Below are 15144 nucleotides of genomic sequence, written 5' to 3'. Positions count from 1 at the left end.
GTATGTAGTTTGTGATGTAGTTTAAAGTTTGTGATGTAGTATGTAGTTTGTGATGTAGTATAAAGTTTGTGATGTAGTATGTAGTTTGTTATGTAGTATAAAGTTTGTGATGTAGTATGTAGCTTATGATGTAGTATGTAGTTTGTGATGTAGTATCTAGTTTGTGATGTAGTATGTAGTTTGTGATGTAGTATGTAGTTTGTGATGTAGTATGTAGTTTGTGATGTAGTATCTAGTTTGTGATGTTGTATGTAGCTTGTGATGTAGTATCTAGTTTGTGATGTAGTATGTAGTTTGTGATGTAGTATAAAGTTTGTGTCGTAGTATGTAGCTTGTTATGTAGTATGTAGTTTGTGATGTAGTTTGTGATGTAGTATGTAGTTTGTTATGTAGTATGTAGTTTGTGATGCAGTATGTAGTTTGTGATGTAGTATCAAGTTTGGGATGTAGTAGCAAGTTTGTGATGAAGTATGTAGTTGTGATGTAGTATGTAGTTTGTGATGTAGTATGTAGTTTGTGATGTAGTTTGTAGTTTGTGATGCAGTATGTAGTTTGTGATGTAGTATCAAGTTTGTGATGTAGTAGCAAGTTTGTGATGAAGTATGTAGTTTTTGAAGTAGTATGTAGTTTGTGATGTAGTAGCAAGTTTGTGATGTAGTATGTAGTTTGTGATGTAGTATGTAGTTTGTGATGTAGTATGCAGTTTGTGATGTAGTATGTAGTTTGTGATGTAGTAGCAAGTTTGTGATAAAGTATCAAGTTTGGGATGTAGTATGTAGTTTGTGATGTAGTATGTAGTTTGTGATGTAGTAGCAAGTTTGTGATATAGTATCAAGTTTGGGATGTAGTATGTAGTTTGATATGTAGTATGTAGTTTGTGATGTAGTAGCAAGTTTGTGATATAGTATCAAGTTTGGGATGTAGTATGTAGTTTGTGATGTAGTAGCAATTTTGTGATATAGTATCAAGTTTGGGATGTAGTATGTAGTTTGTGATGTAGTATGTAGTTTGTGATCTAGTATCAAGTTTGTGATGTAGTATCAAGTTTGTGATGCAGTATCAAGTGTGTGATGTAGTAAGTAGTTTGTGATGCAGTATATAGTTTGTGATGTAGTATCAAGTTTGGGATGTAGTAGCAAGTTTGTGATGTAGTATTAATTTTTTTTGTAAAAGCAAGTTTTTGATATAGTATCAAGTTTGGGATGTAGTATGTAGTTTGGGATGTAGTATGTAGTTTGTGATCTGGTATTACGTTTGTGATGTAGTATCAAGTTTGGGATGTAGTAGCAAGTGTGATGCAGTATCAAGTTTGGAATGTAGTTGCGAGTTTGTGATGTATTATGTAGAATGTGATATTGTAGTAAGTTTGTGATGTAGTATCAAGTTTGTGATGTAGTAGCAAGTGTGTGATGTAGTAAGTAGTTTGTGATGCCGTAGCAAGTTTGTGATGTAGTATGTAGTTGTGATGTAGTATGTAGTTTGTGATGTAGTATGTAGTTTTTGATGTAGTCTCAAGTTTGTGATGTAGTATGTAGTTTGTGATGTAGTATCTAGATTGTGATGTAGTATGTAGTTTGTGATGTAGTATGTAGTTTGTGATGTAGTATGTAGCTTGTGATGTAGTATCTAGTTTGTGATGTAGTATGTAGTTTGTGATGTAGTATAAAGTTTGTGATGTAGTATGTAGTTTGTGATGTAGTATGTAGCTTGTGATGTAGTATGTAGCTTGTGATGTAGTATGTAGCTTGTGATGTAGTATCTAGTTTGTGATGTAGTATGTAGTTTGTGATGTAGTATAAAGTTTGTGATGTAGTATGTAGTTTGTTATGTAGTATAAAGTTTGTGATGTAGTATGTAGTTTGTGATGTAGTATTAAGTTTGTCATGTAGTATGTAGTTTGTTATGTAGTATAAAGTTTGTGATGTAGTATGTAGCTTGTGATGTAGTATGTAGTTTGTGATGTAGTATCTAGCTTGTGATGTAGTATGTAGTTTGTGATATAGTATAAAGTTTGTGATGTAGTATGTAGCTTGTGATGTAGTATGTAGTTTGTGATGTAGTATCTAGTTTGTGATGTAGTATCTAGTTTGTGATGTAGTATGTAGTTTGTGATGTAGTATGTAGTTTGTGATGTAGTATCTAGTTTGTGATGTAGTATAAAGTTTGTGATGTAGTATGTAGTTTGTGATGTAGTTTAAAGTTTGTGATGTAGTATGTAGTTTGTGATGTAGTATAAAGTTTGTGATGTAGTATGTAGTTTGTTATGTAGTATAAAGTTTGTGATGTAGTATGTAGCTTATGATGTAGTATGTAGTTTGTGATGTAGTATCTAGTTTGTGATGTAGTATGTAGTTTGTGATGTAGTATGTAGTTTGTGATGTAGTATGTAGTTTGTGATGTAGTATCTAGTTTGTGATGTTGTATGTAGCTTGTGATGTAGTATCTAGTTTGTGATGTAGTATGTAGTTTGTGATGTAGTATAAAGTTTGTGTCGTAGTATGTAGCTTGTTATGTAGTATGTAGTTTGTGATGTAGTTTGTGATGTAGTATGTAGTTTGTTATGTAGTATGTAGTTTGTGATGCAGTATGTAGTTTGTGATGTAGTATCAAGTTTGGGATGTAGTAGCAAGTTTGTGATGAAGTATGTAGTTGTGATGTAGTATGCAGTTTGTGATGTAGTATGTAGTTTGTGATGTAGTTTGTAGTTTGTGATGCAGTATGTAGTTTGTGATGTAGTATCAAGTTTGTGATGTAGTAGCAAGTTTGTGATGAAGTATGTAGTTTTTGAAGTAGTATGTAGTTTGTGATGTAGTAGCAAGTTTGTGATGTAGTATGTAGTTTGTGATGTAGTATGTAGTTTGTGATGTAGTATGCAGTTTGTGATGTAGTATGTAGTTTGTGATGTAGTAGCAAGTTTGTGATAAAGTATCAAGTTTGGGATGTAGTATGTAGTTTGTGATGTAGTATGTAGTTTGTGATGTAGTAGCAAGTTTGTGATATAGTATCAAGTTTGGGATGTAGTATGTAGTTTGATATGTAGTATGTAGTTTGTGATGTAGTAGCAAGTTTGTGATATAGTATCAAGTTTGGGATGTAGTATGTAGTTTGTGATGTAGTAGCAATTTTGTGATATAGTATCAAGTTTGGGATGTAGTATGTAGTTTGTGATGTAGTATGTAGTTTGTGATCTAGTATCAAGTTTGTGATGTAGTATCAAGTTTGTGATGCAGTATCAAGTGTGTGATGTAGTAAGTAGTTTGTGATGCAGTATATAGTTTGTGATGTAGTATCAAGTTTGGGATGTAGTAGCAAGTTTGTGATGTAGTATTAATTTTTTTTGTAAAAGCAAGTTTTTGATATAGTATCAAGTTTGGGATGTAGTATGTAGTTTGGGATGTAGTATGTAGTTTGTGATCTGGTATTACGTTTGTGATGTAGTATCAAGTTTGGGATGTAGTAGCAAGTGTGATGCAGTATCAAGTTTGGAATGTAGTTGCGAGTTTGTGATGTATTATGTAGAATGTGATATTGTAGTAAGTTTGTGATGTAGTATCAAGTTTGTGATGTAGTAGCAAGTGTGTGATGTAGTAAGTAGTTTGTGATGCCGTAGCAAGTTTGTGATGTAGTATGTAGTTGTGATGTAGTATGTAGTTTGTGATGTAGTATGTAGTTTTTGATGTAGTCTCAAGTTTGTGATGTAGTATGTAGTTTGTGATGTAGTATCTAGATTGTGATGTAGTATGTAGTTTGTGATGTAGTATGTAGTTTGTGATGTAGTATGTAGCTTGTGATGTAGTATCTAGTTTGTGATGTAGTATGTAGTTTGTGATGTAGTATAAAGTTTGTGATGTAGTATGTAGTTTGTGATGTAGTATGTAGCTTGTGATGTAGTATGTAGCTTGTGATGTAGTATCAAGTTTGTGATGTAGTATGTAGTTTGTGATGTAGTATGTAGCTTGTGATGTAGTATCTAGTTTGTGATGTAGTATGTAGTTTGTGATGTAGTATAAAGTTTGTGATGTAGTATGTAGTTTGTGATATAGTATAAAGTTTGTGATGTAGTATGTAATTTGTTATGTAGTATAAAGTTTGTGATGTAGTATGTAGCTTTTGATGTAGTATCTAGTTTGTGATGTAGTATGTAGTTTGTGATGTAGTATGTAGTTTGTGATGTAGTATCTAGTTTGTGATGTAGTATGTAGTTTGTGATGTAGTATGTAGTTTGTGATGTAGTATGTAGTTTGTGATGTAGTATGTAGTTTGTGATGTAGTATGTAGTTTGTGATGTAGTGTCAAGTTTGCGATGTAGTATCAGGTTTGTGATGTAGTATCTAGTTTGTGATGTAGTATCAAGTTTGTGATGTAGTATAAAGTTTGTGATGTAGTATCAAGTTTGTGATGTAGTATCAAGTTTGTGATGTAGTATCTAGTTTGTGATGTAGTATCAGGTTTGTGATGTAGTATAAAGTTTGTGATGTAGTATCAAGTTTGTGATGTAGTATCAGGTTTGTGATGTAGTATTTATTCTATGTGTTTGAGCTCAATGAGATTTGAGTTTGCCTATCTTTGATTTGGGCAAGCTCTATGTTGATTGGCTCTCTTGTGATACAAACAAGATGGCTGAACACTATATATTTCTCTAAATGTCATTAATGAGAAAGACTTATAGAAAGAGAAATGTCCTTCTTTTGACCTTTATGTGGTATCGTTATTCCTCTTACAAGATGAAACACGAAAAGTCTAGTAGTTTGTAAAAGCTCCTTTCAAATGAGATTGTAATTACCAAATATTATAGGAAACAAAAAACTAAAAATATTTGGGTGAATTTCTGTCAAGATATTTACTTTGAGGTATTGTTGTAGCCATTGCAGGACGTTTAGGCAACGCCATTGCGGCATAAAATAGTGTAGACATATTTTAAACAATTAATTTAATGACGCCTTTCAAAATATAAATAGGCCTACACGTTTGTGTTTTGTTTCCATGACGTATGTCTACAAATTGTTGAAGGTTTTGAAAATGTTTGTTTGTTACGTTCACTTGACGCAATGTTTCTGGTTGCTCCGTTTTATTTGTTTTAGTAATTCCTCCTGGAACTTGAAAATAACAGAGTTTATTAAAGAAAAAGATTACAAAGAAAGTTTGCGTTATCAAACAAACTCAGAGGCGGCCCCACTGGTTTCGCCAATGCACAAGGATTATTCAGAAATGGTTTTGTTTTGATTCTTTCAAGTAGACAAAATTTTCAAAGAATCCTTTGGCGTCGTTTTTCCACTTCAAAAGAAACTGTGCAACCTATTATCGATAATGATACTTCTGGTACTTTTGGCAAGAAAATTCAATGTATTATAAGTCAGATTTCAAACAAATCATTTGGCGTTGTTTTTAAATTGTGAATAATGACATTTCTGGCTTATATTACATTTATTTTGTTTCTCCAGAAGGTGAGATCAGCTTTTCAATAGCTTTTAGATGTGAGACAGACGAAACAAAAGACAGCGGTTTTTTATCTTACGGGTTATGGGGGCCGTTCAAATAGCCCCTTGTGTACACTGATGGCATGCTAATGCACGAACCAATGTGCAGTCAAATTTGGACCTTAAAAAGGACTATCTTCAAGATCTAGTTATACAATAAATTTGGGGCGTATGGAATTATTGTTTTTGTATAGTGCAACTGTCATGCAAAGTGCTCTATGGTCCTAAGTCACTCGTGGACCAGTTATGTGTGTGTGTGTGTGTGGTACATTGGAGAAGGTTTCTGTATTGCCATAACACAGTGGCGTACCTAAAGGGGGGGGGATGGGGGCCAAATTGGTGTCCGAAATTTATTTGTAAATACATAAATTAATATATTTGATTGACAAATAGTGTCAACGGGTGTCTTTTTTTTTTCAACATTTATGGATTAAATTTATCACAAAGACTAAACCTAGATCTAGGTCTATCAGTACGTTGACTTTGTTGACATTTTAAAAATATTTTTTCACACAGAGATCAATTTATTTTTTAAAGTTAGTTTTACATTTTAAACTTTGTTGCCACGAATAAAACTGCATGGGTCACGTTTTCATTATGAAGCAACCCATAAGAAATGGATCTCGAATGTTAAGAAATGAAATGATGTGATGATTTGTTACAGCAGGTTTTGACTTGACTTCTGGAAGAAATTGAAACAACACACTGTTCTAGTGCCAAATCTATGCATTGGATGAGCTTCCCTTGTGCAAACCTATTGAAACGTTTTCTGTTTGTGTGGACTAGGAGATATATAGGTTTTGTGGACTAGAAGATATATAGGTTTTGTGGACTAGAAGATATATAGGTTTTGTGGACTAGAAGATATATAGGTTTTGTGGACTAGGAGATATATAGGTTTTGTGGACTAGGAGATATATAGGTTTTGTGGACTAGAAGATATATAGGTTTTGTGGACTAGGAGATATATAGGTTTTGTTGACTAGGAGATATATAGGTTTTGTGGACTAGAAGATATATAGGTTTTGTTGACTAGAAGATATATAGGTTTCAATCCTTGTTTGTTAATTGCTTTGTGTGTGGACTAAAAGATATATAGGTTTCAATCCTTGTTTGTTAATTGGTTTGTGTGTGGACTAAAAGATATATAGGTTTCAATCCTTGTTTGTTAATTGGTTTGTGTGTGGACTAGAAGATATAAAGGTTTTGTGGACTAGAAGATATATAGGTGTCAATCCTTTTTTAATTGGTTTGTGTGTGGACTAGAAGATATATAGGTTTCAATCCGTTTTTTATTGGTTTGTGTGTGGACTAGAAGATATAAAGGTTTTGTGGACTAGAAGATATATAGGTTTCAATCCGTTTTTAATTGGTTTGTGTGTGGACTAGAAGATATATAGGTTTCAATCCTTGTTTGTTAATGGCTATATGTGGTCCATGTTGTTATTTCTTTCAGAATAATGTCCATGTTGTTATTTCTTTCAGAATAATGTCCATGTTGTTATTTCTTTCAGAATAATGTCCATGTTGTTATTCCTTTCAGCACAATGTCACCGTGACCTTCTCCTCACATTTCCGTGCCACACCCTGCCCCAGTGAAAATTGTTGTCACACTAGACGTGTAGCCAGCCCATCCACAAGTAGATCTAGGTCAAACTCATCCAAGTCGTCTGTTCGAAGTCGTGTGTCCTGGAAAGATAGCAGGTAAAATGCTCAATAAGTCAATGTAATTACCAACATAGCAGTTTGTTCCCGACAGCGCATACCCCATGAAAAGACTGCGGCCACCTTGCTTTGGTTGGGAGCAAACTATTGTTTAGTCTTTTTGGACTTTAGGTTGCCATGAAAACAAACGGAAAGTCGAGTTTTATCAAAACTTGTATATGCCTAAACCCCTTTAAGGATCGTGCCCTCCTTCCGACAGGTTTTAGAATTAATTATGAAAATGTCCAGCTTTTAATCTGAGTTTACTGGTATTGTATTGTATCTGGTCGTGTGGTGGCGCTGGTCGTGTGGTGGCGCTGGTCGGTCGTGTGGTGGCGCTGGTCGTTTGGTGGCGCTGTGATCCCTTGCTGTCCTGAACTAGGACGTAATGATTTCTCAGAATTTCTGAAGAAAAGTCTGAATCGAATTGAATCCATTTTATATTCTGTTCAATTAGACAGTCATAAATATCAAAGCACGGCTGAACTAAAGACACTCTCCATTGAGAGACAGTTTTCTACAAGTGTCTTGCAAATAGGAGAATGATCAACTATTGCGAAAAGTCCGTCTGAGAAACGTGATGCTTTCCATTGGATATTTGTAGTTGATAATTAAATCGCGTTTTTTTTTTACACTTGATTTGGAAGATCATCTTTACATTCTTTAAGCAAAAAAACTAAAACAACAGTAAAACCTAACTGCGTGGAATGTGAGGGGGCTACTAAAGGAAACTTCAAGGAAATGAAAAGAGGGGAATTGAGACAGACCAATAGATCAAATAAACAATTGAGACAGACCAATAGATCAAATAAACAATTGAGACAGACCAATAGATCAAATAAACAATTGAGACAGACCAATAGATCAAATAAACAATTGAGACAGACCAATAGATCAAATAAACAATTGAGACAGACCAATAGATCAAATAAACAATTGAGACAGACCAATAGATCAAATAAACAATTGACACAGACCAATAGATCAAATAAACAATTGAGACAGACCAATAGATCAAATAAACAATTGACACAGACCAATAGATCAAATAAACAATTGAGACAGACCAATAGATCAAATAAACAATTGACACAGACCAATAGATCAAATAAACAATTGAGACAGACCAATAGATCAAATAAACAATTGAGACAGACCACTAGATCAAATAAACAATTGAGACAGACCACTAGATCAAATAAACAATTGAGACAGACCACTAGATCAAATAAACAATTGAGACAGACCACTAGATCAAATAAACAATTGAGACAGACCACTAGATCAAATAAACAATTGAGATCACTGCTGCCATCAGTTGATCTTCATATGAACTCGGCTTCATTCTAGTGAAATGATGGCAACACAAGCATTCAGTGGTGTCTAACAAAACAGAGGATCAAGATTTAGCAGATGCCTGCTGTCACATCAACTACAACACGCTCAGATAAAACTAAACACGCTCAGATAAAACTAAACAAGCTCAGATAAAACTAAAAAAGCTCAGATAAAACTAAACACGCTCAGATAAAACTAAACAAGCTCAGATAAAACTAAACACGCTCAGATAAAACTAAACAAGCCTCACAACAGAAGCAGAGAAGACTGATATGAAAATCAATAACAAGAAAACTGAGGTAATGAGAATTAATCCTACCCAAGAAACACACAGCTACAGCTTCAAGGAGTAGACCAATTAGAAACCATCAACTTTGTCTACATCATTAACAAGAAGGGGGAGCAGATGCAGATGTCACAAATCCAATCAACAACTCCACCCAGACAGACAGACAGGGAGATTTGATAAAAGCTTTGTAAAAACACAACTAGGGCAACAAGAAGTTCAACTCCAGGGCTAAATTCAAGAGAGATAAACATAAACTTCCTCAGACATTCAAGAGAAATAAACATAAACTGACTAAGACATTTTGAAAACTGACAAAATTCATCTAAGTATTGTTGCTACTTAATGTCACTGTTTACTCTTCAAACTTCATCTGTTTGTTTCAGAGATAATGATAGACCAGCACCAGTCTGCAGACCAGTAACAGATCACAATCACAGCAGAAGTAGAAGCGGACAGAAACGCTCCTCATCCACCATCTGTCAGAAATGTGGTGGTCGCAGAAGGCCTCCATCTTGCCACTGTAATGACTCAATGAGGAACCGAAAGTCATCCAGGAGTCGCAGCAGCAACCGTAACTCCTCACCTGTTCAAGGCAGCAGAAACAATCACGTACGCCGCTCCCGTAGTCGATCTAGGAGCAGGTGTTCCGTGAATAGATCCCGCAGTGGGAGAGGGAATGCCTCTGAATCTACTAGACATCACGACAAGAAGGGGGGAGGCCGATCGCCTTATTTTTGTTTAATAATGTAAACTGTTACAGAAGACTCCAACAACAAGTATCCTATTGTGAGGGTCTAGACTGAAGTAGACTCCTGCATTCCTATTGTGAGGGTCTAGACTGAAGTAGACTCCTGCATTCCTAGTATAAACAGAGAATGCTGAATAAAGATTGAATACATCTTGTTTTGATTTCAGTTTAGCTAGATCTAAGTTCTTTCAGTTTAGCTAGATCTAAGTTCTTTCAGTTTAGCTAGATCTAAGTTCTTTCAGTTTAGCTAGATCTAAGTTCTTTCATTTAGGTTGGTTTTTCATCGTTTTGTTTCCTATGTAAATGTAGCTTAGGATTTGCTAGGCAGATAATGTTCGTTAGATATCCTACAGGGAATCAGAAGACATTAGTCATTGATAGAGTCTGAGAACGAATTAGGGACTTTGTATGCTGCTGGCTCTAGAGATAAACAGAAGCCAATTATGAAACTAAAGGGACTGAAAATCATCTGAAGTGTAGGCCTTCATCTGTAACTTAGTTTAATAGATCTGAAATGAGCTTCTTGTGTAATTACTTCTATAGATCTGAGCTTTGCTTCTATAACTTTTTAAATGACAATCAGTGAACATTCTGATAGGGACATGCTGGCTTAGTGACTTTGATCTAAAGTTTAGAATTTATTGACTAACAACAGGTTGAAAACTTAAGTTCAAATCTACGCAAGAGTCACAACAGATGGGATTTGGCATTTATCTTGATTTCTATTTTTTATAGCTTACTAGCCTGACATTACCCGCGGCCTGCGGGTCTAAGTTTGTGTTTACTAATCTAGTGGATTGGATTTAGGTGTATGTTAAACTTAGCTAATGATCCTTTTAAGTTTTTTTCTCTTTCGCTACGAAAATAAAATTAGTTTTGCGAAAATGGGATTACCCGAAACCAATATATGGATGGCTGCCTGGTCGTGCGGTTTGCGTGCTAGACTGTCGTTCGGATTTATCGACGGTCGAGGGTTCAAACCCTGCCCGCTCCCATCCCCCGTCGTCCTGCGGGAGGTTTGGACTAGGAAGTAAACTATCTTCAACTCTGAAGGAACATCCGAAATATGTAAAACATTCATATCTATTAAAAACGAAAAGAGCGATAGCTTTGTTAAATGAATGAAATTATAAAGTGAACAATTAAACGAAATAATTTTAGTACCGGTACGCGATTCATGAATGAATGTAGATCTAGGCCTATCTCAACTCGGCTTCGCAGCTTTCGTAAACGAATGTAGTCTCTTAAAAATGCTTTAGAAAACCAAATTTGAATGTTTATTTGATCAAAATATGAAATGAATGGAGTATAAGTAGTATGTTCATGTGTTAAAGTATAAAACTATCTGTGCTAAGAGAAGTTTTATCATCTTAAAGTTGAATTAGAGTTTAGATCTAGGGATGGGATTATAAAGTAAACAATAGGGTTTGTTGGGCTAGTCCGTTTCGTTTCTTTGATTAAAAAGTATTGGGCCGGAAGTCGCTTTTTTCCTTATATATCTTTGCATTTTTCAGCTCTCTCTCTTTAAATTAAACTGACATTATTATGCTATAATTTTAAGTGTGCCTGATAGAGAAAAACAATCTGCACAAAAATACGGGTAGTTGTGATCAAACCCGATAGAGGCTATAAAAAGAAAAGACCTGAAACTAGCGCGTAAAACTACACATTTACAGTACTTTATTTGATGAGTATTTTACCCAAGATCTGTGTTGTTTTTTAGGACTTTTATTTCAAGTACCCGGCATTTTCCGATACACAATTTCATACACAAAATAATTGTTGAAAAAAATTGTAGTGATTTTAAACTTTAAATGATTACTTAAAAAGGTGTGACTCTAATCAATTTGGAATATTATTTTGTTATGAATGTCACTGTCTATTTTGTGTCTGTTCTAGTTTCTTAAATTTTTCTTGTGTAAAGGGGTCGTTTTTCTCCAAATGGGTATACCTGATTTCTCCAAGCAGCCTTTGTAAAATATTGGTCCTAAATAATGCTATGTTCATAAGCGAAAAATCACATGGCTGCATTATGATGAATGTACGTCTTAGTTCAATATATTTTATATTAGGCCTACTAGGTAACTAAAAATAACTGTATAAATAGACGTAAGTTTCATTTTTTTCTGTTAGACAAAGTCATATGGCAAGTTTTTTGTTTATATCCTAATTCTAAAAAGGAATAATAATAGAATTATACTGCAAAAATAATCGCTAAGTTTTTTTTTTTAATAGTTTTGAAAGTCTAACTGATAAGATTACAACGCGGCGTTCCAGTACCACCTCATCGTGGTCGCCGCGTGAACACTCCGCTCTCAGGGAGTGGCCAAGGGTACTGGTTGCTTGCCGCTGATGAATGAGCAGCCGGCAAGTGTAAAAGGAACTCAAAGGGGTTATGTCCAGCCCCCCCCCCCCTGTGGGGCCCCGGGGCAACGGTTAGTAAGAGACCACGGGTTCTCCGAAAAGCGGATAGCGCTGGACACCAACTCGAGGGTTGGTCGGGTTCTCCTGGGGCTCGGCTGATTCGCGGGTCTCTCTTTGGGCAAAGACTGGACTGACTGGCGCGGCCTTAGCGGGCTGCGTCGGGCGGACCGGTTGGCGTCCACGAGCTAGGCTCTATCTAGCCCGTTCCCTGGCGCGCTAGTGGAGGAATCCGCCGCGACCAATGGCGACTCTGACACTGGGAATATCGAGAAACGCGCGCCACCCCACTCCTGCCTTGCAGGAAACTTATATGCCAATCTGTGGCGGTGATTGCTTGGGCAGGTCTCTGCCCTGCCCTTAGTGGCGACATAAGTATAGGCCATGCACGCTGCTGCATTAGAGCAGTAACTAAGGCCGCCAACGGCCTTAACCATACAACCATGATTGACACAGACACAGTAAAAAGCGGGCACGAGCAGACCCGAACAGGCTCCGTGCGCCGGGTAGTGGGCGTCAGGCCTGGACACGAAAAGTCAGCTACTAGTCGCCCCGCGACCTCGATGAGGGGGAATTTGTCAGGTCGTGAAAAGTCAGCTAAAATTCCTCCACCTAAGTCCTCTTCTCAACGAACACTGCATTCGTACCTCCTTCGGAGGTCCGATTCGAATAAGGTTGTTGGAAGTCTGCCACAACCTCCTGCGGACCTAGATACACCGCAGGCAAATATGACTGGAAGCGAAATAGTGACGGGAGCCTCCGGCCCCCAAACAACCCAAATTGACACTAGTGGGATCCAACCCACTCCAGGGACTAAGCCCATAAACACTAGGTCCCTCCTGATCTTACAAATTAACATCTGCGGGGTCATCCCAAAGGTGTTAGAGCTCTCAAAACTCCTCCACGAGAGGGCAATAGACGTGGCTTTACTACAAGAGACACTAACTGGCAAACGTAATGCCAGTATCACCGGTTATACTGCATTTAAGTGCAAATGCACAGACTGCCGGGGGCTCATCACTTATGTACGCAACAATCTGGTTGCTACACAAGTCCCCGGTCCACGAGTGCATGGGCGTACCGACGCCATCACCCTCGAGATACATAAATTAGGGCGCAAACTCACGGTAACTAATCTGTATAACCCCCCCAAGCATGAAATTAGTCTCGAATATGACGGTACCAATATCAATTCTCACAACGTCATCGCAGGAGACTTTAATGCTAAGTCTCAGCAGTGGGGCTATGATTCAACCGACTCATCGGGACATAAAATTCATGAACTTCTAAATAATTCTAATTTGTTCTGTCTGCAAAATAAACATACTCCCCCAACTCTATACCATACCGGAAATGGCAGCCAATCTAGACCAGACCTCACTCTAATCACAGCTAATCTAGAATCACATACTCAGTTTCAAGTCCTAGATGACATTGGAAGTGACCATAGACCCATATTAGTCACAATTGCCCTCTCAGAGGCCAGTGGTGTAACCCCAAAAGCCCCGCGTAGATGGAGTTACACCAAGGCGAACTGGCCAGCCTACGAGGCAGCAGTCAACACTGCCCTTATGAATATTGCAGTGGAGGATAGGGACGTTGACATCATATACGGCGAATTAACAGCAGCTATGTTGGGTGCGGCCAAGAGGTTTGTCCCGCGGACTTATCCTGGCGTAAGGCAGAAACGCGTGTGGTCTCAGGAATTGAATAAGCTGGTCCTGAGACGTAAGCGAGCCCGGAGGCTTGCTGAACGGAAGGGTACCCCTGAAATCCGGCGGGAGTACAATCGGCTCTGTAGAGCCACGAGTGAGCTGGCCCGACGCGTCCGGTCGGACCATTGGAACGCTGCCTGCGCCGGGATGGATCTTCGGGATACCTCGAAAGCCTGGCGTCTTCTGCGAAACCTAGAGGCCAAAGACACAGCGCGAACGGCTGCCCCTCTATTGTCACCCGGAGGGCCGGTCTCGACGGTAACCAAAATGGCCGGCTTGTTGAATCGACATTTTGCTAAAATCAGCAAGCCCGAAAAGAAGTCTGCCATGTCCAAAGCCCTCAACAAAGAACGTAAGAGGCTCGAGAGGGAGCCGGATGAGCCGGAAAGCCAAGCAACGTGCAACGCGCCCTTCTGTCGTGCTGAGCTGGACAGAGCGATAGCTAAGTGCAAAAATCGAAAAGCTCCGGGGCCAGACAAGGTTACCCCCGAGATGATTAAACACCTTGGGGGCATTGCGAGAGATAAACTCCTGGAGTTTATGAATCGAACCTGGGCAGAGTCCAGACTGCCCGGGGCCTGGAAGAGTGCTGTCATTGTACCAGTCCTTAAGAAGGGAAAAGACGCGACTAACGTGGAGTCCTACAGACCCATTTCACTAACCTCAACCCTTGGCAAAGTTGCTGAGCGAATGGTTAACGAGCGGCTAGTTTGGTGCTTTGAGAGTGCCGGTATCCTGGCGCCAGAACAGGCCGGCTTTAGGGCAGGCTTGAGCCCGATCGACCAGGTCACGACATTCGCACAGGAGGTGGCCGACGGGTTCCAGAGGTCCGAGAGCACATACGCGGTGTTCATAGACCTAAAACAGGCCTACGATCGTGTGTGGAAGCAAGGCCTCTATCTTAAGCTAAGAGCTATGGGTGTGCGGGGCAAAATATACAATTGGATACAATCCTTTCTGTCAGGGAGGAGCACACGTACAAAATACCAGCACTCCCTTAGCAAGCCAAAACAACAACTTAATGGCCTGCCTCAGGGCTCTGCCCTGTCCTGTACACTTTTCATAGCCTTTCTTAATGATTTGCCCAGCTCACTACGGTCCAAAAAACTGCTATATGCTGACGATATTGTCCTCTGGTCAACCGGGAAGAAAGCCGACCAAATACAGGCGGCACTTCAAGCAGACCTCCATACCATCTCCTCGTATTGCGACAAATGGCAGATTCAGATAAACGTTGCCAAAACGACCTGGTCCCTGTTCAGCCTAGGAATCGACATCCTTAAGGCTCCATTCGAGCTTCAACTCGGTGGGCTGCGACTCCAGCGTGAAAATACGCCAAAATATCTAGGGGTGACCCTGGATAGAAAACTGTCAATGCTCCAGCACGTCCAGGAAGTTGAACGAAAAGCCTCGGAGAAGTTAGCGTTATTAAGAAAGCTGGCCAGCACAAAG

At 38.4% G+C, this 15144-nt stretch overlaps 1 protein-coding gene across 2 annotated transcripts in view; it reads left to right on the top strand.

Annotated features, from left to right (window-relative positions):
* Positions 1-9722, top strand: part of LOC129925248 (serine/arginine repetitive matrix protein 4-like) — a 43859-nt gene extending 34137 nt beyond the window's left edge. For both annotated transcript variants that reach the window (XM_056024623.1, XM_056024622.1), the window contains 2 exons: positions 7021-7181; positions 9192-9722. In XM_056024623.1, the coding sequence (XP_055880598.1) occupies positions 7021-7181; positions 9192-9558 (528 nt within the window). In that variant the 3' untranslated portion in view covers positions 9559-9722. The remainder of the gene's footprint in view (positions 1-7020; positions 7182-9191) is intronic.
* The last annotated feature ends 5422 nt before the right edge of the window (positions 9723-15144 follow it).

This window comes from Biomphalaria glabrata, chromosome 3 (genome assembly GCF_947242115.1).
Source record: "Biomphalaria glabrata chromosome 3, xgBioGlab47.1, whole genome shotgun sequence".
Taxonomy (NCBI): Eukaryota; Metazoa; Mollusca; class Gastropoda; family Planorbidae; genus Biomphalaria; species Biomphalaria glabrata.
Note: the sequence above shows the minus strand (reverse complement) of the source record. Positions and strands in the feature narration are given on the sequence as shown.